At 39.3% G+C, this 27,340-nt stretch overlaps 1 protein-coding gene across 4 annotated transcripts in view; it reads left to right on the forward strand.

Moving 5' to 3' along the window:
- DOCK8 (dedicator of cytokinesis 8) overlaps positions 1-27,340 on the forward strand; it is a 90,066-nt gene that overhangs the window by 6,625 nt on the left and 56,101 nt on the right. The window contains exons 1-11 of one of the 4 annotated variants that reach the window (XM_069001485.1): positions 5,998-6,044; positions 11,493-11,595; positions 15,799-15,974; positions 18,944-19,015; positions 22,304-22,427; positions 23,166-23,378; positions 23,772-23,857; positions 25,033-25,099; positions 25,354-25,503; positions 26,136-26,216; positions 27,007-27,166. In XM_069001485.1, the coding sequence (XP_068857586.1) occupies positions 15,847-15,974; positions 18,944-19,015; positions 22,304-22,427; positions 23,166-23,378; positions 23,772-23,857; positions 25,033-25,099; positions 25,354-25,503; positions 26,136-26,216; positions 27,007-27,166 (1,081 nt within the window). In that variant the 5' untranslated portion in view covers positions 5,998-6,044; positions 11,493-11,595; positions 15,799-15,846. Of the gene's footprint in view, positions 1-5,997; positions 6,045-11,492; positions 11,596-12,817; positions 12,896-15,798; positions 15,975-18,943; positions 19,016-22,303; positions 22,428-23,165; positions 23,379-23,771; positions 23,858-25,032; positions 25,100-25,353; positions 25,504-26,135; positions 26,217-27,006; positions 27,167-27,340 lie in introns of those variants that run through there. The other 3 variants (XM_069001483.1, XM_069001484.1, XM_069001486.1) reach the window with 3 other exon arrangements.

Consider the following 27,340-nt stretch of genomic DNA (forward strand, 5'->3'; position numbering starts at 1 on the left):
TGCAGAAGTCATAGTCTCCTAGAACCAATGTAGTCATGGTCCCCTAGTGTTGTGACCGCAGGACTCTGCCTAGCAGGCTGCTGCTGCCTGACAGCTCAGCGAGGGTTTCCTAGGGCCATGCGAGCAGTCGCATCCCGGAGTCCATTTCGGACAGCCCCGCGATCTGGCTCCGGCAGCCAGCAGCATCACAACGCAGTGGTGGTAAAGAAGGTAGAGGAGGGTGTCTCATGAGGGTTTGAGATGGCTTTAATTACATCTTGTCCCCACGATGTTCAGAGGTAGAGACACAAGGAGGTCTGGGTGCGGGCGGGGGTTTGTCAGGGGCCCAGGGGCGGTCCCTGGGCGGGGTTGGGGTACAGGAGCAAATAGGGAGAAACCGAGGGACTGGCCAGGGCTAGGGCAGGGAACAGGGGGAACATGTGAAATAGGAAAAGCAATGGATTAACAGATCCCCACAGTCTAGGACCTCTGATGCTTTCCTGAAAAGCTTCTTTTCCAGGTAAGTGCCCTCCATCATATAGAGGTGCACGGTGATGGTCCAGGTGCAGGGCTTTGCACCTGTTGAATTTCAAAAGGTTTCCATCAGTCCATTTCTCTAGCCCATTGAGTTCTCTCTGAACGGCATCATGACACTCTGGTGCATGAAGAGGGTCATGCTTCACTCTCCTCCCACTTCTGTGTCATCAGTAAACTTGCTGAGGGTACACTCTGCCCTGTCATCCAGATTGTTAACAAAGATGTTAATCAGGATTGGATCCAGTACTGACCCCTGAGTTTTACTGCTGCTTCATAGCCTCCAGCTAGACTTCTTTCCACTGATCATCACCAACTGTTCTGGAAGTTTTCAGTCCAACTCACTGTCTGCTCATCCAGCTCATACTTCACAGCTTTAGACATTATTACTTTAAACAGATGAAGAACCTCATCTCTTTACTCCAAGCTGTTATCTCCTAGCTTGTTGTGGCATCATTGTCTTGGTGTCTTCTGGATTTGTATTTAGCATAAGGAATAGACTGTACATGGCTCTAATGTAGGTGAAGAGAAGAGAGAGAAGACAGGGTGCTCTGCAACTTCATATGCTACTCATGAAGACCAGTCCCCACAGCAGCTTCTGCACACAGATGTTTTACTTCACACCTGCCCACTGTTTGAAATGAAAGCAGTTTGAGGGAGCAGAAAAGATAAGACGGTTTCATTCCTGCTGTATCAATTACAAGTGCTCACAGCATGTGAATGGCTAAATAGCTATTAAAATCCTCAGATGTCTCTTTCCCTAGGTATGTTATCCTGTGTCTCATCTTCTGGGACAGTTTTACAGATACTCCTCCACTCCAAGGGAGAGATGTAAACTGCAAGAATAGTGATCTTCTAAATCTACCACAAAGTCAAGAATATTAAAGGATAGGGATGGATCCAGTCTATTGTAAATAGCTCTAAATTGATAGAGGTAACTTCCTAATCCCTGAGAAGTTATCTTTTTGTCTACGCTAAAGACAATTCATTTGCCTTTGCTAAGGTGTTTCCAGAGAGCAGTCAAATTTGGATTAAATCTATGTCAGTGCAGTACTTCTAAAAAGTTTTACAACCACATTTGAGCAAACGACAAACTTAGGCAGTATACTCTTTGGCTGGTCACTGTGTATAATTCAAACCAATATCAGCTGATTTGCATCTCACATTCTGGCTTTGGTAATTACTGCATTTAAGATCAGCTATATCAAAGCCTGTCTGCATTTACACAGCCTGTTGAATGGTACCTGGGAGTAAGCTGTGCTGTAGACCATATGAGCTAGAATGTATCTGGAAGCCAAAGACAGACAACTGCATGAAAGGAGAAACGCTGCTACAGCTTTCGTTATGGACTAGGCTTGGATTGCAAGCCATCATGTTTTATTCAAGCACAAAAATAATAAAAAGGAAAGCAAACAATGTGCAAAGTCATGTTTGTCTGTCCAAAGCTGTATGCATGCCCTTAAGATGTGTCTAATTCTGACAGGGAACTGTGTGAATATTGCTTCCTCCTGTACCAGAAGTGGCTTGTAAATGAGTTACAGGAATAAGCTGAAGAAGAAAGCAACATCATATGTCTAGATTGTGCCATAGGGTATTAGTTGATATTTTTGTTAGAGATTCCTGTATCTCCTCATTTTTCAAAGGTGAGGTTATTCAGTATGATGCTTTTACTGCATTTGGCATCATAGTGTCCATCACAAAGAGTAAAAGCTCTTTCCTCTGGCATACTCTGAAAAAATTGCAACATTTTGTGCCTAAAATATTTTTAACTTTTCGGAAGTAGAGAAGAAATAGCAAGAAAGTGCCCTCTTAACTACTTTTCAGAGGGTACTGGTGCCTTTGGTTATTCACAGTGACTTACTTTTGGTTGTTATTGATTACCCTTTCTGCAGTGGTCTGCCTGCCATACAATCAAGGTGATAGTAGCCACTTAAATAGGAGGTTGCCACCCAACCATATCTCTGTGAAAAATTACAAATGCGGGAAAGATAGGCCCCATAATACAAGTGTACACTTTATCAGCTGGTAGGCAGCTGTAGAAACCGTGTCTTTAGAGAACAGTTGGTCATGCGAGCAGAATACTGTTGTTACAGTTGAGACAGATGTTATTTACAGCTAGGAAGCTCTCTAACTCAGACTGCATACTCAAAAAGGGTTTAAAATATAACCATCTATCTTCTATTACAGTTGTTTAAGACTAGTATTATACAGCACTTACATATCTGTGCAATCACTGAACTCAGGTGTAATAATCTCTGTTACATGAGTAATGAGATATTTGCTTTTTCTCTGGAAGATGGCTGCTGGCCTTGAAATAGACTTCAAACTCTGAGCAGAAAAGCTCGGAAAAGCATTTTAAAATAATTTTTTAAGATCTTATGTCCCTCTAGACTTCAGACATCTATGTGCATGGTGAAGCCTAGGCTGCAATTTATGATGAGATTCTTTTTTTTTTGTATAGTCAAGGAAAGGCTAGGCTTACCAAAGGAAAATGTAGATGCAAATAAGAAACATGTTTATGTCCACCAGGTCCTATGTATGAATATTTCTTATTCATTGTTCCAAACAGTTTTCATTTTCAAACACGAAGTGAAAATCAGCAAGAAAGAAATATTTAATGTTGTATTTTATACCTTCTGCCATTTTCAGGTTTTATGGTCATTAAAAATTACAGTTCATGAGCACAAGTCTGTATAGTTGTCCTTTTTTCTATTCTGACTTGACTTTTTTTTAAAATTTGATTTGAGAAACCCATACCAGACTTTACCATTGTCTGTAGCAGTAGGAAAAATGTAGTCCGTGAATGTGCTTATCTGATAAAACAATTACACTAAGTGTTTGCCATCAGAAATGCAGTTACAGAAAATTGGCCCAGGCCTAACCAGCTCTTGGGCCAAGTTCATTCAAAAAGTCCCGAATACCTTTGCTCATGAGTTTTGTAGAATTATACTTGCACATGATGAATCACAGCTTTCTGAGCTTTGGTTGTAACGGAGATCTTTTATAAGAGAGTCAGCACACCTGGACTCAGTATTAGTATTTTTCCCTAAAGTCAAGTAAGCTGGATTAGGTAAGAGCATATATTATTTCAGTTGTCACTTGATCTGAGCCTTACAAAGTTAATAGTATCAAGACCTCATATTTAGAACATGGAGTAAAATGTAACGTTTCTCCAAGCTTGAAATTTTCCAGGTATTTTATTTTGTAACTTACAATACAAAATGTCTTGCATAATCCATATATGTTTGTGAGAGTGTAATGATGTAATAATGAAATTTGTACATGCAAGGACAACCAGAAGATACAAAAATATATTACTTTTAACAATAGTTTTTAATATATGCCACATTATGTGAACATTCTTATTTTTAAGAGCGTGAGTGAAAGATCCAGCTTTCAAATATATCTTAGATACTGCTTTGGCTCCTGCTGAAGTTGAATCAAAATTCCCTGTTCTGCAAATAGCAGGGCCTCCTCATGTGCTTGAAATTTGGCCTATTTTTTGGGGGGCTTATTGTCCTAGTATGTGATCCTACTTTTTGTAGTGCAACTTAGCTCTAAAGAAAAAAAATTTGTTTTAAGACGTGACTGAAAAAAAAAAAATTCTCATGTTTTTCCATAGCAGAAAAGTCACAGTGAAGCTCCACAAATCTGTGTTCTTAGGAAATGAGGGGCCAATATAGTAACACATATTATCCAGTTCGGTCCCATTTGTCCTTATCTCCTTCTCTGGCTTTTCATGTACTCAGTATTAAAGACCCTTTTGTGAATATATTATGAATTTATTTGAAGTTGACAGCCACATTTTTTGCTGGTTGATAAAAATACCAACCTTGACCTTGATAAAAAAAATAAAACCTGCCTTATAGGAGCAAAAAGAAAAATTTCCCTCAAATAAAATGTACATGGTCTTTATTATAATATTATTTATTATTGTTATTAATGTCTGACTTTTTCCACTTAGTATCAATAATTGTTTCTTAGTAAAAAAGTGAACAAAGCACAAGAACTATTAAACTTGCTACAGGTTTAGCAAAATTATCAGTATTACAGTAGCATTTTCTTGGTGAAGCCTTTTGGATGCTCAGATAATACACGAGCTGGGATGTAAGTCCTTGCACTTATTTCATAATCACTGTTGTGAATTGGTTGAACAGTGCAGACAAAACAAAAACCTAAAAGAGTAAACTAACATTATTCTATTACTTTCAAATCACAGTTTAAAGGGAGGGTGGCACATACAATCATTAATGGTTTTGAAATTGCCATTATCATTGTTATTGTAGAGAATGTAACTTTTGGAAAACTTTTAAACAGTGTAGCACCAAAAAAAAAAAAAAAAAAAAAAAAAAAAAAAAAAAAGCTATGCCCTAAGTACTGGGGCACATTTGTTAAAAAGCATTTCTTCAGACATCTCAGATGAAAGAAAATAATAAGGCACCAATGTGAGCTTTAGTACTTCAAGCAGAGAGTGTTATGAGCCAAACACAGAAAATTGTCCTTAGATAAACTGAGGTTAATCCATTCAGAATGAAAGCTTTGGGTATATATTGCTGTGTGCTGGTATATTTTAAGGCAACGGGTACAACAAAATAATTCTGATGTATACACACATATTTGTCTTCTGTTAGCATAATTAATTAGCGTCAAATGAGATATTAATTACAAATTTTCTATGGCATGTATAAACTATCATGACTAGTCTAAGTCTATAATACGGTGACAGATGAAATTGATTTATACTTTCTGCTTTCCAGGAGGTACCACTAAACTATCATATAAAATCTCACACCTAAAACCACTTTCATTGCAAGAGCCAACCAGTCAACAATGCATACACATTGTCTTCTCGAATGTTATATCATAGGTATTCCATATTATCCATACACCGATTAAAAACTGTATAAAAGTATTGTTCATCAGGACCAAATCATAAATTTTTGGTTTCTTTGCATGGCCAGGATTAGAAAATTAATTTTTATTGGTGCTCATGTCTCTTCCTGAAGGAGAAACAGCAAAACAGAAAAGCAGAGAAAAATCTTCACTGAATAAATAACATACATGACCTGGGAAAAAAATAAAAATTGAGGTCTTGCGCATTTTACTTTGTAAAGCTGACAGCATAATGAAGTCAACGATTTCCTCTTCTAGATTTTTTTTCTTTGTTCCCACTCCATCCCTTGTAAGAAAATTGTTAAATTTCAACCATCTTTCATAGGATCTTTATTGCTTTAGCTGATACAGAGTCTTAATGTGGCAGACCCCAAAGTGGGCGTGTGCCAGAGGGTGTACAGCCTACCTGAGCCAACAAGGAAACGGCAGCAGTTCAGATCGACCACTGCTGTAAACAGTGACTAACAAAGTGGAGCTCTGGTGCCTTAAGGACTAATTAGAAACTTAGAAGAAAAACAGGCAGTTCCACTGGCAGTTAGAACAGGAGATCTAAGCGAGATTCCCATATTTGCTAGTTCACGATCTGGATCATTGCCCAAAACTTCGTGTGTGCTTGTGTGTGGGAGTGAAGGAGAGTGGTAGGTAATTGTTACATTTTTCTCTTCTAGAGCTTTTTAGGTGCTTGTTTTCCTTTGTAGCTAGAGGAGTTTCATCTTAGGCTCAGAAAAGAGAAATTTGTGAATTTTCTTTGTCAGTGTCAGATGTAACTAAGACTGTATATTTTACCTGTTAAGTAAAAGTTTTTAGTATTTTTTTATGAGTCTGCCGTCTGTGTACCTTTAAGTGTGAATGTTTCTGTCTTTGGGGATAGTTCTTGTACTCTCTTTTTATTTATGTACTTACTTTCATCTTTCCTTGCTGTCTAATTGCATATGCAACTCTTGCAGAAGACAAATTCAATCTGCTGGAAGGCATTGTAAGGTTGTTAAGGATTACTCTTTCTTCCTCCCCTCTAATAGTAAGTAACTTTGGAGAACTTCATTCAGTAGGCATGTAAAACATACTTTTAAAATTAGGTTTTTTATTATGAAGTTTCTGATTTTCAGTTAATAGGTGATCTTTAAAGCTGTTCTCTTTCTCTTTCATTTTTAAGTTGTTGTTCTCTGTTTAAATTTTCATATTATATACACATTAACAAAATACCCATTGTGCCTGCTTCTAAATTACATATTTCAAAGATCTATGTCATTGAGCAGAATTTACAATGAAACTGCAGAACCTGCTTTATGCGTTATGAGCATTCATATAATTTTAATTATAGAACCAGCAGTGTTCAGCCACAGATCTAACCTATGTTAGAAGGAGAAAAGAAATGGCTGTTTTATCTTCCTTTTCTGATACCTCATCTTGGCCCAACTAATAACCCAAATCTCCAAGCTCATGATCCTTCAATGAGCTCTGCCCTGAGAAACATTTCAGCATTTGACCTACAAGATGAATTTAATTTTAAGAACCTCCAGGTGTAGTCTGTTACTTTGGTTACACTGTTGTTTTAATATCTTATGCAAACTGTATGCTTTGCATTGGAGAGTATTTGTGAAACACTAAGACTGTGTCTCAGCTGTTTGCTGAGCAATTGCTAGCAATTGCTGGAGGTTTATGTCTACCTATGGGACAGACACTGGTGAAGTTGAGATTGAGCAGCACCAGTTTGGGGTCTGGGTTTTGTTTTGGTTGGTTGTTTTTATTTGGCTACTCTCCAGTCCTGTCTGGGTGGATCAGGAAGTCTGGTGAGTTCCAGCTTTTTCAAGAATTGCACCAGAGAAGTATGTCATCATCATTCAGGGGCCAAGACATCACAGAGTGGAACAACAAGTTCCAATTTATGTTATTTTGCTCCAACACTGTGGTTCAGCCAAAGACCTAAAATCCAGAAAATCTTTAGTTTTCTCTCATCTGCTGTCTTTCTACAGGTTTACACTATCCTTCTGCATGCATGTGATGTTGACAAACTGTGAATTCAGCAGTGACCTTTGTGGAAAGGTCTTCACCAAATCCACACCTTTTTATTTTCAGCTAGTGAAAAGGAACGGCTATCAATATAAGTGATCAGTAGAGCTGTTAACGCTGGTGAGTCCCATTGATGGTCTTCGAAAGGGTTGTAGTTGCTCAGATGCTGTTCTCCAGGTAGTTCAGGGATATCGCCAATGGGCTCTTGTCACTATGCAGTCACCAGATGGCTGCTTAGAATTACAGAATGGTTTGGGTCAGAAAGTACCTTAAATTTAGGTCATCTAGATCCAACCTTCCCCTTCATGGGCAGGGACACCTTTCACTAGGCCAGGTTGCTCAAAGCTCCATCTCGTGTGTCCTTGAACACTTTCAAGGTTGGGACATCCACGACTCCTCTGGGCAACCTGTTTCAGTACCTCACCACCTTCTGTGTAAAGAATTTCATCCTAACATCTAATCTAAATCTCTCCTCTGTCAGCTTGCAACTGTTGCCTCTTTGTCCTATCACTATTTGCCTGTAGAAAAAGTCGCACTCCCTTTTCTTGACATGTTCCATCAAGGTAGTAAAAGGCTGTGATGAGGTCTCCCCAGAGACTTCTCCAGGCTGAGCAACCCCAAGTCTCTCAGCTTGTCTTTGTAGGAGAGGACCTGCAGTCCTCTGATCATCTTCATGACTCTCCTTTGGACCTGCTACAACAGGTCCATGTTTTCCTTGTGCTGAGGACCCCACACCTGGACTCAGTACCCCAGGCAGGTTGCAGAAGGGCAGAGTAGAGAGGCAAAATCCCCCTCCCTCAACCTACTGGCCACAGTTCTTTGGAATGCAGCCGAGGATGCAGTTGACTTGGTATGCTGTGAGCACACACTGCTCAGTCATGTCCAGCTTTTCGTCCAGGAGAACTCCCCAGCTCTTCTCCACAGGGCTGCTTCCAATGAGTTCTTCTCCCGGTCTGTACTCATATCTGGGACTGCCCTGGCCCAGGTGCAGCGCTTTGTGCTTGGACTTGTTGAACCTCATGAGATTCTCACGGACCCACTTCTCAGGCTTGTCCAGGTCCCTCTGGATGGCATCCCCTTCTTCTGTTGTGTCAACTGCGCTGCTCAGCTTTGTGTCATCAGCAAACCTGCTGAGGGTGCACTCGATGTCACTGTTGATGTCATTGATGAAGATATGGAAGAGGACCAGTCCCCAGACAGAGCCCTGAGGAACAGCCTTTTTCCCACAGAAAATCATTAGATTGGTTTTACATGACTGCCCTTTGATAATCCATATTGGCTGTTCATCATCTCCTAATAATTGCCAATAACATACCAAAAATTGTCAAACTTTTTGGACCAGCATTACTTCAGTCCACATTTTCTAGTTGCCCACCATACACTTCGTCATCAGACTATTAATAAACAGGCATGTCTAATGTGATGTACATTTTAATGTTAAGTGCAATTTCATGGTCCCTTTGCTTCAACTGAATGGAAACCACTGAATTTTTTCTCAGATTTTTCACTGACTGCTTTGCATTTATCCTTAACCATTTGCCTTCTTTCCTTCTTTTTTAGCATATAGATAGACCATTGTTGCAGCCAAGGATGACTGTAAAGATCTCCTCAGAATCAGATAGGCCGGTTGTACAGACAGGGAGGGTGAAAGTATAGCCAGGCATGGATGGACTGCATGGATGGACTGCAGATGGACTGAAAGCTAAGACATGACATGCACTAAATGAGCTACCATTTTCCTGGAAGTACACCAACAGTGCGCAAGGCAGCTGTTAGAATGGCAAAAAGGCATGTCACAGACAACAGCTATTCTGGCATTATCAAAGAGCTGTCTAGAAGGACCTCTGTTTCCACCTTAGTTCTCAAGTTTTCAAAAGTTTCCATGCTGATCTCTAACTGTTACACCCACCTTTCCTCCCTGTTGGTGTGGTTAACTTGTGCTTTTGGTTTAGTGTCTTTTAGCAGTTGGGACTTTCCTTTAGCTAATCCTAGCAGATCTAGGCAGTAATTTGTGAGATGGTTCAAACAAATTTTGCTGTCTTCTGTCATTCTTACTGTGCTTTCTTCCTTCAGTCATAGCAAAACCATGAAGTCAGTCAGCTGAACTGTTCTTGTCTGAAAGTCGCCATTACAGATTACATAGTTGTCATCCATTGAACTGGTTTAGTTTGCAGGTTCTTTCTACTGGTGAGACACTGGAACTGATGTCAGTGCTCTTCAGAACTATATTTGCTCTCAATTAGCTGAGTTTGCCCAGGCTTTTACCAGAACAAATTTGGCCCTTCATCCATATGTGTGCTTCTTCTTTCATATTGAAATTTCATACAATTTCTTCTTTGAAGCATATGATGACCCCATATTGGAGGTAATTTAAAGATGTCTTATATCATTGTTTACAGCAGCAACTTCTGCAATAGACTGCAACACAGTTTTTACATCTGCTGCTATGTCTGCTATTTCCATCAGTAACAGATACTTCTGCACAGGGTAGAAACTGACTCAGTTTGCAGTAAAATAATAATTTTGAATAATTTGAGTTTTGTACATGCATTCATTATCAGAGATGATTTGCAATGGGAAATTGAGTAACAATAACCCTGATATACAAGCAGCCTTTCTTTGTTAAATAGGTCAAAGATAATTTCAGGAATGCAAAGACTTCGTCATTTTCCCTACATGGCTTCTTACTTATGTAATCATTGAATAACCTTTAAAAGATCTCATTTTTGATTCTTGGAATACGACTGATGAGTAAAAAATCCTTTTCCAAATGGATCTCTTTACTTTCTCTCTAATTCTGGCATTTTCTGCCACTGTCAGATAGGAACAGCGTCACACTCACACCTGGCATGGCCTTTTGACCTAAAAGGAACCACTCTCATTTATGCAGCTTTTGTATTTTCTAAATCAGTCCTAATACCTCTAATACTTCCAATATCTTCTGTCAGGTGCCTGTTGCTTAACAGGAGCAGAAATGTATTAAGTGAAATTTAGGTTTTTGTCATGTTTATTAAGCAGTAGTAAGTGTCACAAAATAGGTGCAGTAGTCATAGGAATCAAGCGGCCACAGAGGAGAAAAGGTGCAGACCTACAGGCAAAACTGTCCTGTGGCATTTGGTAATTCTAAGATGCCTATTAATGCTTGCTGGAGTTGAAATAGTCTTATATGGAAGGGAGTGTTTTCTTACCTCTGTATTGTCCAGTTTCCCATTTGACTGCTCTGGTGGGCTGCAGGCTATTATTTTTACTTGGAAGCTGCTTGGAATCTTGTTTTAAAAGTCTTGTCCTGAAAACTTACGGTGAAATACAGTGTAGATGTTTTGTTACCATTTTATGGCTGATTATTCTTAAACTGATTATTCTAAATCATATTAAGCATTAGTTGATTAATTTCCATGAAAAAGGACAAAGCTACTTTGCTGTATTTTCAGACTGGATACATTATTATCACCCTGAGATTTCTGAATAATTCAGTACTGAGCTCTTTCTGCTCCCATAGAAATCAGTTAATTAGCACTTAAGTTTTTTCCTCAATCAAATGTTCAGTTGATACAGTATAGGCAGATTTTTCATTTCCTTCTTCGGTTTGTCTTGGGATTTTCACAGCAAACTGCATTAGTAGTGTAAGTCTGGGTTTACATTGTTCAGTGAGTGGTCCTGTCTTGTTTTTATCTCTTGATCAATTAAAATATTTGCTTATGTGATGTTCAGTTTTCTTTCTCTGCTTTATTATCCTGTATTTTTGCTTTGCAAAAGTAAATCTGCAAGTATTGCTTTGAAGGTTGCAGTCATACTTCACTTAAGGCCAAGGTTGTGCTTTCTCACATAGCCTTTCCCAGTTGTGAGGGCTGCAATATAATGATAAAAATCTGTTGGAAAAGTGTCAGAATCTTAGTTATATAGGACTGCAAATATTTTATGAGATTTGCATCAACTACAAACCAAGAGGAGTCTAGACCATTATCAAAATACCTTTCTAAACACTGGGACAGGAGACTAAATTGGCTAAACTCTGACATTTGGAATTTGTATGGGGATAATTGTAATGATAAGGATTTTTCTCTGCTTAATTAAAGGCACTCCTCTGCAGAAATAAGAAAGCAATTTACTCTCCAACCAGGCTTTGCACAATCCTGTCAGCGAAGCTTAAGTACCCCTGGCTTTTCTACATTTCATCTGGTAAGTTCTGGGTTTATCTTCTTTGCACAGGTTTGGCATGTACATTAGTTAGTGGTTTTAGGGTAAATTAAGTGATCTTCTTAAGCTGTCTTGCTTTCCACTGGCTTCTATCTGAAACTGTAAAAAAATACTCTCTGGTGAACTGAGGAAATAATGCCTTTGAGAAGGAGAACATTCCTTGGAGCCTGGAATAGACAGTCCCTCTGCATATTACTATGAGTCAAAGTTAATTAGTAAGTGTTGGGATATATTACATTCTTTCCCTCATGGAAACATTCAACTTCTTCAAGTAAATGCTTTGTGTGGTGGTCCTTCTTCTTCCCCCAGTTTTATATACTGAGAATGACTCCACATGGTCTGAAATATCCTGTAGTCAGCTGGGGTCACCTATCCTGGCTATGTCCTCTCCCAGCTTCTTGTGCATCCCCAGTATGCTTGCTGGTGGGGCGGTGTGAGGAACAGAAAAGGCCTTGGCTCTTCGTAAGCACTGCTCATCAATAATGAAAACATTGTTTTATTATCAGCACTGTTTTGAGCACAAATCCAAAACACAGCCCTGTAATATTTACAAAGAAAAAAAATCAACTGTATCTGTGCCAAAACCAGCACAGATCAATGAATAAAGAGAAAAAAAAGACAGGTAGAGGCTCAACAAGCTCAACTTAATACACAGTTTCCAGAGTTACCAGCAGGGACAATATGCTGACTGTTTTTCAGTGCTGTAGAGTATGCATGTTAAATGAGAAATGAAGTACGTCCCTATTGGCATAGATATAATTGAGTCAACTGTTACGTGTCTCCAAATCATCTTCAGCCCTCCACATGTAATCACCCTCTAAAGAAGTCAGATCATATGACACTGACCTTATGACAAAGGGAAAAAAATGACAGATCTTTTTATTGCTGTTCAGGAGGATAAATATTCTACAGACATACTATGCCATAAATGAAACTGACTACGATTTTGGCACTCTCCCTGTCCCTACCTTTTTAATTTTTAATTATTTTTGTGAGACCTGATAAGTAGAAGCAGGAAGAGTCTTTGTGCACCAGTGATTGTGAAAAGTGTAGAACACTAGATGCAAGCCATTGCTCCCTGTGTCAGGGCCCCCCACCACTACTCACTTCCTTAATCTGAAGCGAAGCGCCTGCGGTCTTAACTTCTTCCTTGAGGTTACTCCGCCTGAGGAGGCCAGGTCCTTCTGCACGCAGACTACCACGTGTTCTACTAAAAACTTGGTAGAATTCATTTTGTGTGCTGTCACAATCTACATGCCTCTAATTCATCATCCTTAATAAGGTATGTTTGCGGTAATGATTTGTGGCATTTTCTGTAGAAAATTGTTTTGCACATTTTTATGATGTGTGAAAAGGAGTGCTGGCTTCTTACTTAAACCATTTTCTCTGTTTCCTTTGAAAAGTTTCTCCAGTTTTTATGGAGACCATTTCCCTCCATCTGCATTTATTTTTTACACTATCTTTTTTACATTTGTGTCTAATTTACAGTAGTCAAAAGCGTATATTTCTAGTGATTAAAGGTTATTGTTAACACTTGGACTAGAAAAAGAGGACACAATGAAACACAATGGATTTGACTTATCAGAATGGAAAAGTGTGATTTCTGAAAGGAAGTGCAATGCTTAATCAAAAATTATGCGTGCAAAACATTACATCTTCACCAACTGAAAATATTTAGTATGCCTTTGTATACTTTAAGCTATATTTTACTTTAATCTTCTGTGAATTGCTTTCTTTAGTAGATCAAAATATATGTTATATATATTTATATTTATTATATATTATTTATTCTATTTTTTTATATATTTAGATCTACAAATCTCTATATAGACCAATTTACATATCTATATACTAAAATGCAATGTTTTACCCACTGGCAGTACAGTAAGTGAGCTTCAAGGATATTGTGCTGATAATTAAAAACCAATAGTAAATAAGGTTTACTATTTGCTCATAACTATTGATCTGGCATGTTCAGCACTACACTATGTGCAAACCAGCGATAGTGCTTAAACTAAAAACCAGCAGAGTATATTTCTTTGTCTGGCTGCCTCCTAATTTGATGGACTTGCTGGTAATGTTTGGTTTCCCCTTTGGCTAAAAAGAGCAAAGAAAGGGAAAGATTTTTCCCAAAGACATTTTTGATAATTCAGTTGATGCCTTAAATGTACTGGCAGAGGAGTGAGCTCAGAGACTGTATTTATGTAAAGTCCAATATAGTTTCCCTATAAAAGGGGAACCTGGAGTAAGGGGTGGTACGTGGTTGTGTTCAAAGATCTCTACTACAGTATTTGCAGGAGTATTTACCACATCTGGGTTTTTTTCAGAAGTTTAAATTGGTTTGCTTCTTCTAGCTGTTTCCAGCACGATTCTTCTAAAGATGCATTACTTTCTGCAAGATGTTTTTGGATTTTTGTTACCTGAGAAACTTCCTCACCTATATTTCCAGAACACTAAAAAGGTTCCAAAGCTTGTATTTACCCTTACTCGTTTTTAACACATCTTCTTATCTACTGTGGCTGATGTGGCATATTAAGTGTGAGCCATTTTAGTTCAGAGTTACTGGAGCTTTGCCATTGTTGAGCCTCTATGCATGTGTCCTAAACTGAGAAGTTTCTCATTGTCCTGTTGAGCTAAAATTTCTGATGTTGTAGATATAACAGTGGTATATGCTGCTGTCACTTCATGCTCCGGTGAAATTCCTGTTGACTTCCACGAAAGCTGTGCATGAGCAGTTCTCAGTATTAATGAGGGAAGACCTGCTGATTTTGACCTGCAGATTTTTTCTGTGCAGAACACTGGAGTATAAGCATAAGCTTAAGAACATATTGGATGAAACAATAGGCAGAATAACATTGAATATGAAGGTGTGTTGATACCAGGGACATTGGGTGCCTTCTTTCCCCCCCAACACATCAACAGCACCTCAGAGGTACTTTTTGCTGGCAGCTTCAGAAGACAGCCTTGTGAAAGGTACCTGAGATTTGCAGTCCTCACTCTTTACAGACAAGGATGATTTGATAGCTGGTTCTTGCTAGAATTCTTCCTCCCAGTAAATAAGTTATTCCTGTGCTATTATTCTAATGCTGCAACTAATTTTCTTCACTCTTACTGTGCTGAGTTAAGAGTGTCCAGCCTTTCTGGAACTCACAGAAAAAAACCTATAGATTTTCTAAAGCTGTAGTTTTTAGATCTACTTTTTACTTGTCAAGAAAATCAATGATAAGAGATTCTAGTCTCTGTACTCAAGTGGACACGTGTGACATTTCCTAAAGATATACAGGGTTGTTTGGTTGTTTTTTGGGGGGTTTTTTTGCTGCATAGCAGGTAAAATAATTTTCAGTTTTATTTATACATAGAATAACATACACTTCTAATACATGAAGTCACATTTATTTGTATGTAGAACATCTCTGGGTACCAAATCAAACTAGAGTTTCTGCCTCTGTTTTTGACACTAAACAGATAAAAAGCAGACAGTTTAACAGCATGCATGAGCTATAGAGCTTGTACTTGTTTAACTTTGTTCTGATTGGACCTTCTGTTTAAGAATGGCTAATTAAATGTAACGAGATACAACAGCTGTCTATCAAGGTGCAATGCCATGTGCTGTAGAAATGGGGAATACCTAAGTACTAGCTTTAGTAGTTCATGTAATCGTTTGCAAAAGCACTGCACAAACCCTTGACAAATCCGATAAATTAAGAGCCCCAATAACAGACAAACCAGTAACATTCAGAGATGAAAAATTTTAACTTTTTCTGATTTTGAGTATATATTGGCCTCAGCTTTGTTTGCAGTCAAAAGCACAGAGCATTTCTAATAGTGTCTTTCAGGCACAGCACCTCAAATGAGTGCATCTTCATGATGGCAGCAGCCACAGTGCTTATAGTTGGTCCTTAGCTCCATCACTTGGAGTAACTTCCAAGACTTGGCCTTGTTCTTCCTAGTGTGTTTTGTCTGCTGTCTCCTGTCCATCGGCACTTCCTATCGCTGCCATTTTGGTCACCTCCCTATATCCTTTCTTGCTTCTAGGTTAGAAGTTTAGAAATTTGTTTGTGTTGTATAATAAATTCTGTTGTGTAATAAAAAACCAATTACAATTGTTAAATTAAGTAAGTCTAAATTACACTACCAAGAAGAACCTTCTGTTGCTAAAATAAATGCCTCTTTGTTTCTCATTAGCCTTCCTTCTATGATGCAGTAGACCCAGTAGATTTTGAAGGCTTCCTGATGACGCAGCTGAACAACTTGGACTTAGATCTAGCACAAGAACTTGGAGACTTTCCTGAAGATGATCTGGATGTTGTCTTTACACCCAAAGAGTGCAGGACTTTGCAACCCTCTGTCCCAGAGGATGGGTAAGGAGAGTTTCTGTGCCTCTGAAATGCTGCAGGTTTAAAAATAGTTTTGAAGACGTTGATCCAGATACCTTACTCTGCCACCCATCCATTACACAGTTCCTGAACTTCAAATGTTTGAACTTTGCCACTGACTCTGTTAGGCTTGTTTGCACACTTAAAATTAAGCAAGTATTTACACAACTTCCTAAGCTTGTTGGTAGGCCAGAAGTGAGGTAGGCATAGACCAGGAAGAAGAGTAAAGAAGGGCAGGAGGATGGTATGAAAAATAATTCTTGCAGCTGTGGTGCCCGAGATGAAAATTGATTCTGATCATGTAACAAGCACAGTATTGAGGTTTGGGGGTTTTTTTGTTTGTTTTTTTGCCAGCTGTGTGTTACATGGCATTGATCAGATCACTAAGAATCTCTTTCTCAGTACCTGTCTTGCTTAAATGGGAGGAAACAGTTCATAGTTCACAAGGTTTTGGGAGGGTGTGAGTGTTAATTTCTAGTGTAGAAGTCACTTGTGGTTTTAGGCTGACGTTGATGAAATAATTAAACTTTTTTCAACAGCTTAAATTAAACAGGTAGCATGTGTTGACACTGGTGCTCAATGGTCCTGCAAATATTTAAGCTGGTTTGAAAAACAGGCATGCTATGAGCAAAATAATTTTTCAGAATGAGAAAATCCCTTGGAGATAGATGTCCAATGTGGTATTAGAAAGGCTATGCATTGTATACAAAATACTCTTCAAAGACTGTTTCACTGTAAATGGTACCTTTAAGTAGAAGTCCAAAGGCCTGTTGAGTTTTGCAAGCAGATAACAGTGAGATAAACATGAAGTCAGCACCAGTTAGCCCCAAAGTGCTCCATGTGCAGAGATGGCCAACTATGCACTGTGTTTGGGATGGGGGGCTGGCTCCTTCCAGTGTATCCAGGAAATGAACAGCACAGGCTGCTATGTTCTGTGCTGTGCTGAACCTCAGTGCTGGAGAGACAAATAGGCTTTGTTTATGATGTCCTGGCTCACAGGGTATCCTCCTCTGTTCCTGCAGAAGTTGCTACAGGCTGCTCTAGTTTTTACCAGCCAGTTGTTCAAACTAGAGCCTATATAACAGCAATATTTGCCCAGTATTTTCTGCCCAACATACCAAATGCAATGAGGCTAAGTGGGAAACACTGTTTGTGTGATTTTTGCCCACTGTAGATTAGCTGAGAACCCCTCTCTAAGCAAGGTTTCAGTCTGCAAGTTTCTTCTTGGCCCAGTGCTTCTTTCAAGAAGTTCAGAACAGCGGCAGTAGAGATGAGGTGACATGCTGTGTCACCTGAGAACTCTTTGAATCACACAGCTTCTAAGGGATTTTCTAATATTTGCACAAAAGGTGATTTTCACTTGAAGTTACTCCTAGAAAACTCATAGAAAAAGTTCTAATCTTTACAATGAATTCTTGGTTTCCTGTGGATTTGAGAGAGAGAATGGATGTGGGAGACAATGAATGGGGTTTTTTGTTTGACGTTCCCATTTATTTAAATCATGGACAAAAATACTGAAATAATTATTCAACTTTTGATACTACCTCTAAAATACAACCATTTCTTCCCTATTTCCAAGGTTACTTCCCACCATGCCTGATGTTTAAAACAGCAGTTATCTATTTGTTTTTCCAGTAGGAGACCATATAGGCTCATGCTGTACAACGAGTTTTAAGCCTGATTTGCACCACTAAGATATGAAGAGGTTTTTAAGGAGTCTGTGGCAAAGCTCAAATAGTCAATACCAACAAAATGCTTTCACCAGATTTTTTTACACAGCAGTTTGCAATTTACTATTCACACTGCTATCATTGATATTAGTGTTTTCATGGAAAATATTGCTCAAGTGTGCCAGAATGTGTTAGGGAAGATGAGAACACAGGAGGGGCGTGCACCAAGGATTGGCCTGCAGGCAATGCAGTCTTTGATGTCTGTGTGCACCGAGAGCAGGAAACAGGTACCACCAACCAAACTGGGTTAATGTGCTGCCTGCCAGCAAATACACCTCCCACCTGAACCAGAGGCAGGAACCACCAGAGGCAGGGGCACTCGGCAGCCTGGCATCAGCCAAGGCTCCATCCCACTGTGCACACACAAACGTGGTCAGCTGTTACCCGGCCTCAGTAGCCAGCTGCAAATCTCTTAAGAGTTCCATGTGGAAAGTGCTAAAAATTATCATACCTTTCACCTGTTCCTGTATTGAATGTGTATTTTACTCACTTGGACTGGAGAATGCTACAAAGTATTTTGGAACAGGTCATAAAGAATTTTAAGAATAGAGGTAGGGGAATTGTGCTACAGCATCATGACATGAAGTTCATGGACATTGTCTCTGGCTGATAGAATTGCAGTTCCAAATAGTATCCAATCTGTCAGGCAGCACTGACAATACCCTACATTAAAGATGAAATTTGAAAAACAGAAAATTCAATTATAATGTATTCTTAGAACTTAAAGTCTTGTTATACTATCTGATTAAAAGCTTACAGTCCCTTTTTAGATTTTTCTTGGTTTCTGTCAGAAAGAGAAAATTGCACATACATAAAAACTATGTATTTGCAAGAGTCCAGGAACTGAGGCTAAAAAAATGTCTCTATATTTTGAGATTCATTATCAAGTTTTGAAAAGCACAAAGTTGGTTATGTTGTATAATTTATTTAATTTTACTACATTTTATGGCAACAGCACTCTTATATTTACGAATAGATACTGTGGCAAGTGCTTACCTCTGTTAAATGTATGTTTGTAAATTAATCATCACAGTACCAAAAACCTGCATCAGGGAATTCACGCAATACACAAGATATTTTTAAACCTCAAACAATAGTTTAGCAGTAAAATAAATACACAGGAGAGGACTAATAGAGAGGTCTTTATCTGACTAGCATGTTTAGATAAATTTGTTTGTCCTGAAAGTATGACTTAGATGCTAAAATATGTTGCTTTTTCCACAGGGTTGAACTGGACTCACATGTCAAAGACTGTGTTCAGACTTATATCCGTGAATGGCTGATTGTGAATCGAAAGTAAGCTACATAAAACTAAATAAAATCAAAAATACATTGCATCTTACTTATCAGAGAGGAGATGTTTGCTGTTATAAGTAATCCTGAATTACAATGATTTTAATCAGCGATTGAAGATAAGAACTGACTTTTCAGTAGTATAAATAACTATATTGTTTTGTTTGAGATAGTGAGCATTGCTAAATACGGTTGCATGTGTTTCTTAATTATCAGGCACTCTGGGAATGGATGGGAAGTTGATGGGAAGAAATTCACATCAACCCTCTGTAATGATGAATTATCTTAATCAGGAAAACTAGTACTATTTGATCCCACTAAAAGGAAAGATAACAGGGATAAAGAGTACATTTGCATGCTTTTCTCCTATTCATGCCCTGAAAATTCAACATGATTTGATTTTTAAATATGTCTGAAAACTCAAGGATTATGGGTTTTCCCACCAGTGACTTGAGTGCATTCATGGGATTATAAGTTATACCCAAATTTACTGTTTTACATCAGTAAATGATTTCTGCACTTGAGGTCAGTGTAATTCAACACACCGAGTTGGGCCTGTAGTCATTATAAGGGACTTAATTTCTTTTAGTTTAGTTCATTATATTTTAATTTAATTTTATTTTATTCTGTTGTGTTCCATTTCATATGTAAAATGTGAAGGGAACTCTCAGTAAGGGCTCTCTGTTGCAGGCGTGTCTGTCCCTAGACTCTTAGGGGAGTCTGTGGGATGTCTTGCCTCCTTCCCCATCACCTCATCCTGTTCCTCAGAAAGAGGTTTTTGGAGCTCTGTTTTTTCTGTAGCACTTCCTCTTTATCCAGTCCTGCACTTATGCCCAGTTCTTGAGAAGCAGAAGAAACAGCTGGTTGAGTGCTGACACATTTGCTGCCATTTCGTTGTGCCCCTTCACTCACCCTTGTTACTCTGTATTTTTCTGACATGATGTACATCAGCAGTCAGTGCCTTACGGGTTTACAGTGGTGATTGTAAAGGAATTTGCATTACTTGTGCAGCTTGTGCTCCTCAGCGGAGCAGGTGCTGGGGGTTATTAAGAGACTTCCTCCAAGGGTGCTGATGAAATTGATTGAATTCTCAGAAATGTTCCACAGTGAGTCACTAGAAGTAGGCTAGTGGGTTTTGTGGGCTCTCCTCCCACACCAGTCAGAACAGAGGCACTAACTCTTTCACAGAGTGCTGTTCTGAGCATGCTGTAAAAAGCCAGTGTGTACCTCTGTTTGGGCACAGGAGAAGGGAGTGAGCAGTAAAGTAGCTGAGGTGAAAAATAGAACATAGATATTTTTGCATTTAGGTGTACTGGTAGAAATGTGAATGGAGCCATAGAAATACACATACGCGGAAAGGTTTTCTGAGTGTTTTACTATTTCATTAATTTGGGTGAGGTGAATTTGCATTCAAAATCTTTATTGAGCAGTTGACTCTGTGGTAAACATGATGATGGACCCTGCCAGAGAGCTGAGCTTTGGCAGCTGTGGATAGCAATGCAAACAAGTTATTAAAAATTGCAAACAAAACACTACGAAATATGCTTCAGTGTCACATAAACCAGTGATACATTGTTATTGGGAATCTCATGTTATGCTTGGACAGTATTTTTCCGAAACAGGCATGAGAGAAAGAAAAGATATCAAGAGAGAAGTGAGAAAAGAGTAATTGTAGGCGGCTTTCCATTGTTTTGAGGAAGGCTGGAAAAACTGTAGTTGCCTACTTGACAGATGTTACAGGACAGGTCTCTGAATATATTGTCTGGTGATCTATGGGTGAGAAAAGTGTGTGAGTGACTTTGATCCATTCAAGAATATGAAGGTTCAGAACAGGAGACTTCAGTGGGTGGCATGAGCAGAGGTCATCCTCAGGCCCCAGGGTAGAGAGGTATGAGGCAGAAAAGCTGGGCACATCTGGAGTCCATATGGTCTTGCAGGAGGCTGAATAGGAAGCTTGTTCCTGTGCCTGTTTCTCCTTTCAATTGTCCTTTGCTCTTTTTGCTCATCTCATTTTCTTTATTTAGTGTGTGCCCATTAAATTGACATGTGTGCTAAAACCATGGTTTGCCACTTGGTGAGTTTTAATTACTATCATGCTTTTCAAAATAAATAAACAATATAAATAAACTTCCCAGGAGTACTTTAGGGGAAAGGCATCTCTAGTGTAGCTTTTACACTACAGGGAAAGTGTGAACTCAGGTACATAAATTTCTCCATTAATCATTTGTTTGCCACCAGAGGTAGTGAAAAAAATAATCTATACAACCTCTTTTGGACTCTTAAATGTCGTAAAGTCATGCAGAATTCCTGTATTCTATTCTGGATGATTACAGTGGTTCCAAAACAAGGTCACATCCAAGGAGAGCTGGGATTGTCTTTTTATGACCAGTTTTCATTGCAGTGAACTGGCAAACGATTAAAATGCAAACAATTAAAACACATCAGAGCATATAATTCAGTTACTCCCAAAATGTAATAAAAAGGTGTCTCTCTGATCAATAATTGCTTATTGTGTCTTCTTTATGAAAGAACTCAGATGTTCAGTCATTTCTTTGGGAGTGTTATGGAAAGGAAAATGAATGCAGCAGGATGTTGCAAATAAGGAGGCTGATTGCAAAAAGGCTATCACAGGATTTAACGAATTGCATGCTAAAGTGAAAGAAAGAGAGCTCTCACCTTTTTTTCAGGGTACCTGCTGTTTTTTTCCATCTGCCTCAAAAATGTAACTTGAAATTTCAGGAGAATTTTTCAGAGTTGCCAGCCTGGAGTGTTACATTGCTGCATAGACATAGCCCTCTTCTATCTAGGCATTTTTTTGGAAGGTGTAGATTGTTGCATGTGATTAACTTGGGGTACTAGCTAGGTCCTGGATAAGAGCAGTAAGAGCTTTGATATATAATTGGTATATAATTGAAGAAGCCAGCCAAGAGATAAGTGATCCTGATCCATGTTCTGTCACTGAAATAATCACTGTGTCTGATGAGGAGATCAGAGCAGAATTTGTCCCTAGGTCAGGTTTTCCTGCTGTCTCAAGCTTATACTTTATACAAAAGTAATCTGAATTTTTTTCCTTTTAAAACTGTTCTTAATATACATGATAGAGTTGCAATGGTGTGTTAAAACAAGTTAAAGTTGTGAAATGTCACATTTTTGCATAAAAGCTGTGCTATGCTGCTTTTTTGCAGAACAGTCTTTTCAGTTTTTAAGTAATTTTGAATTTGTCTTTTCTGTTTTATTTTTCCTTGATGCCTCCTCATGTTATCCTGACTTTCTCGGGCTTCTCCATGAAAGAAACCAAGGGAATTCAGATACTTGTAGCCTGAAAAACAAGGGATCCCGAAAAGATTTTCACAAAACACTTCAAAAACAAACATTTGAATCGGAAACATTGGATTCTGGTGATGCAACTTTTCAGGTACATTTTCTTCACTTTGGGAAAACTGATCAAATACAGCGAGTTCCCTCAAAAGAAGCATCTGGTGTGACCTCCCCTTGAATGTGCAGTTCTGGTCACCACAATATAAGAGAGGTATAAAGCTATTGGAGGGACAACGGAGGGACACAAAGGAGGGACACAAAGATGGTGATGAGTCTTGTGGTGACGCCATATGAGGAGTGGCTGAGGGCACTTGGTCTGTTCAGCCTGGAGAAGACTGAGGACAGACCTCACTCAGTTACAACTTCCTTGTGAGGGGAAGAGCAGGGCCAGGCACTGATCTTTCTGGCGACCAGTGACAGGACCAACAGGAATGGAGTAAAGCTGTGTCAGGGGAGGTTTAGGTTGGGTATTAGAAAAAGGTTCTTCAGAACCTAGAGGGTGGCTGGGCACTGGGAACAGGCTCTCCAGGGCAGTGGTTACTGCACCAGCCTGAGTTTGAGAAACCTTTGGACAATGCTCTCAGGCACATGGTGCAATTTTTGGGGATGGTCCTATGCAGAGCCAGGAGCTGGGCTCTGTGATCCTAGTAGGTTCCTTCCAGCTCAGCATATTCTGTGATTCTGTGATCTGTGGTGGCATCAAACAGAGCACCATGCTTACCATTAAGCGTCATGGCAGAGGAGGCATTAAGATCCCCTCTGCCAGACCGCCAAGAGCCATATTCCATGACAGCCTGGTGCCCAAGCCACAGCGTGCCATTTTCTTGTTTTCCAGCAGGTGCCCCAGCACGCTCACGCTGTCCCGGAGGAAGCCTCGAGGGCGACGCTGGCCTGCTCGGACCTGGAGCTGCGCAGCCTGCAGCCGGACCCGCGGCTGGAGCAGCTGCTGCGGCACCTCAGCGCCGAGGAGTTCGAGAGGCTGAACGAGGAGGCGCGCCGCACCAACAGGCACCCCGAGCTCCTCGCCCTCTACCCCGCCGTGGATGAGGTGAGTGGGAGGCCGCCTGTCCCGCTAGTCTTCCCCAGGTGGCTGTCCCAGCACGTCCAAGGTTAAAGCTGCACCTCAGCAGAAAGACCTTATACTGCTCTCGGTGTGGGCCAAGCCACGTGCTGGTGATATGGCTGTGTCAGGGTGTCACCTTTCATAGTAGCATCTACTTGGGGTCTGTAAATATTTGGTGTAAATGCTAGATGGGGGGTCAGGAATGTTAATATTCAGAAATAATAAATCTATTTTCTTTCATCTCTGGAGAGATTAAATGTCCACTGAGTGGAGGAAAATGCTAGTCTGTAGCAGTGGCTCAGCTGCTGTCACATAAATGTTTTATGCAAGTGTGTAAATTTACAGTTGTTTTATTTGAATATGACTGTTTAATGATAGGAGGATGCAGTGGAGATACGGCCAGTGCCAGATTGCCCAAAGGAACATCTGGGCAACAGGATTTTGGTGAAGCTGCAGACTCTGAAGTAAGTAATCCTTTACAGGCCTTGATTGCCATTTCTGTGTTCACAACAGCGTACAGCTGCACACCCTGTTACAACACTGCAGGTGTCCTGTACAGCAGCATTTACTGCTCAAGTGCTCTTTCTTAATGTAGCAGAGGATTATTTCTATCCATCTTTACAGAAGTCTTTAACTTGCCAGGGTGAAAAGGAGTTGGGAGTGAGCCCACATGATATATTTAAAAAAAAAAAAAAAAAAAAAAAAAAAAGGCGATTGGTGTCCTATACGCTACTGGACTTTTGTTGTGGTGTAACCCCAGCCAGCAGCCAAGCCCCACACAGCCATTCGCTCACTCCTCCACCCAACAGGATCAGGGAGAGAATCTGAAGAGTAAATCTGGAGAACTCATGAGCTGAGATATAGACAGTTTAATAGGAAAAGCAAGTGGTGGAAAGTGTAATAGTGGAAAGACAAGCAAAGGAAAACAAGGAGTTAACTCACAGCTTCCCAAGGGCAGGCAGATGTTCATCCATTTCCAGGAGAGGAAAAGGGTGACTTGGGAAGACAAACACCATCTCGCTCCAGATTTCCCCCTTTTGCTCCTTTTACCCCCCACTTGTATTCTGTGCACGTTGCCATGTGGTCTGGATTATCCCTTTGGTTAGTTTGGGTCGTCTGTCCTGTGTCTCCTCCCAATCTCCTAAGCACCCCCAGTCTCCTCACTAGTGTGGCAGTACCAAAAGCAGAAAGGCCTTAGTTTTGGGCAAGTCCTGCTGAGCAGCAGCAAAAACATCTTTATATTATCAAGCCTGTGTTCAGCACAAATCCAAAACTCTAGCCCCACTCTGAAGAAAATTAATTCTGCCCCAGCCAAAACCAGCACAACTTCATAAACAGAAAAAAAAAAATCAAAATACGATAATTCTTGATGGATCTCTGAGACCACCTTCCTGTCAAATTTAGAAAATACATTGCACGCAGTTTACTACCCTTCTCTCCCTGTTGAAATTATCTGATCTAATGCACTAGTAAAAAAAATCTTCGAGACTTTGAGAGAGCTGAGGTCTGGAACTAAGTGTTTCTCTGTATTTTTTAATGAAAGTGCCAGTCAAAATATAACCCTTCCATTTTTTTTTTTATTATACATAGCCATATGAGTGGAGTATCAGTCAGTGTTTTATGTGTTTTTCCCTAACAGGTTTGATATAGAGATAGAACCTTTGTTTGCATGCATAGCTCTCTATGACATAAAGGAAAGAAGAAAGGTAAGTGTATATACAATATTTTTGTCCAGTTGGCCTGGGTGTTTATCTCTGGAGTAATAATTTAGGAAAACTTACAAAAAACTTGCAACTTTTTTACACAGGCAGTCTTATCCAGGATTCTTTTTATTCAGTCAAAGTCACATGCTTGCAATTGTTTATTTTGTAGTTGTAGTTACAACTTTTGACTTGTTTTAAAATAAAATTTGAAGCATTTTTGCTTTAAAATATATTTTAATCCTTGTTTTCTTTTCAAGATCTCAGAAAATTTTCATTGTGACCTCAATCCTGATTCATTAAGAGGATTCTTGCGTTCTCATACACCCTCCATTGACTTGTCTACTCAGGCAAGATCAGCAGTATTTTCTGTCACTTATCCCTCATCAGATATATATCTGGTAATAAAGGTATGTTGCAGTGCTACTTTGACACCATTCTGCCTGTTCTCAGCTTGTCCCTGTTGTCTGAGTTCATGGAACTGACAAACATGGCTTTTGTCTAGATGAGATGAATTCTGATAGTTTTTAATAGTAGTATGAGTCCAGTGGTATATCTCGTTCTCAAGCTAAAAAGTTATATTAATATCCCATGTACCAGTTCTACCAAGTATATAGAATTTCCTATCTCTGCCTAAGGGAAATTAAGAGTATAGTGAAATAAGGCACTTTCAAAAATTTTATTTATGTTTTGTGGAGGTTTTTTGTCATTGGTTTAGTGCACTTTGCATCCTTTTGTTTGCTTAATTCTGAAACTGAGTTAGTCTGAAACACTTCATTTGGAATATGTTAATTATCCTGATTTCAGTGAAAATGCAGTAGTAAGTGATTGGCGGTGTTGTCACATACATACATATGTTTTCTGCTTTCTAACAGATGGAAAACTAGGAAACTTAGTATCAGTTACTCCATAAAGGCAGTTTTAAGACATTATACACTGCTATATATCCAGGCAGGCTCTTTCAAATTGCTAGAGAAACAACATGTTGCTATTTGGATGACATTTTTTCCTTGTGAGTGTCTTATTTTACTGCTTTTTGTAGATAGAAAAAGTGCTTCAGCAGGGAGAAATCGGAGACTGTGCAGAACCCTACATGGTTCTTAAAGAAAGCGAGGCTGGCAAGGTAAGTAAATAACTGTTTAGATCAAAAAAAAACCCCAAAAAACAAACCAAAAAACAGAGAAAGAGCAGACTCTTTGAAATAGGATGGAATACCAAAAACACTGCAGGAAAAGCCATGCATGGTGCATCCATGGTGCAAGCAGTTTGATGTCTGTGACCAACAGAAAGAAATCAGGAGAAGGCAAGGTGCATTATTGCTACTGGCTCCTTTGGAAATCAATACTGATAGAGTCTTGAGTCATGAAGCTGATAGGGGTGAGCAAAGGAGATGACTGAAATGTAGAATTAGCAGAAATATTTATGCCTCAGAGACGTGCTATTGTTTTGGATGGGCAGACGGCCTGTTGTAGTGTGCAGCTGTCCAGTTCAGTACTGTTGTCCAGAGATAATGAGTTCTGTTCAAGGAATTCATGGTCATTTGCCTCCCTGGAACAGACTGACAATGTTTGCTGGGCTTCCACATGTCTCATCTTTAGCATATTGCTTTCAATAGAATATTTTTTCTGTATCTGATGAAAGAAGTAGAACCTGCTAAAATTTCATGGTGATTGTTCATTCTGGATTTGAAGATTACTACAAAAAGATTGGCCTTCTCCATTTCTATAATACCGATGAACTCATTGAAAAGAAATCAAAACAGCTACAGTTCTGTCAGTGATATAGCAGGAAAATATGAGAGATACCAATGCACATTATTTAGTGAACTGTAAATATATAACTTACAATTTTATCTATGGCAGCATTACAATAACTAATTGCTTTTTAAACAGTCATTGTTTTCTTTGTCTCAGACAAAAGAGAAGATTGAAAAACTGAAAGCACAAGCTGAGTCGTTTTGTCAGAGGTTGGGGAAATACAGAATGCCATTTGCCTGGATTCCCATAAGCCTAAGTAATTTCTTCAACCTTTCAACACTTGAACGAGAAGTACAAGAAGGCGAAGGTTTAAACGGTATTTGTCTAACTTCTCTAAGTAAGGCAAAATGACTCTTCAGTAGGACTGGGTATTGGAAACAATGTTATTCACTTTGGCATCAAAAGTGAATCACAGATTCAAAGTCATGTCTTGTCAGCTTTCCTTTTCAGTCCTGCGAACACTTACAGATTAATTGTGCTCACCATGTCA

This window comes from Aphelocoma coerulescens, assembly GCF_041296385.1.
Source record: "Aphelocoma coerulescens isolate FSJ_1873_10779 chromosome Z unlocalized genomic scaffold, UR_Acoe_1.0 ChrZ, whole genome shotgun sequence".
Lineage (NCBI taxonomy): Eukaryota > Metazoa > Chordata > Aves > Passeriformes > Corvidae > Aphelocoma > Aphelocoma coerulescens.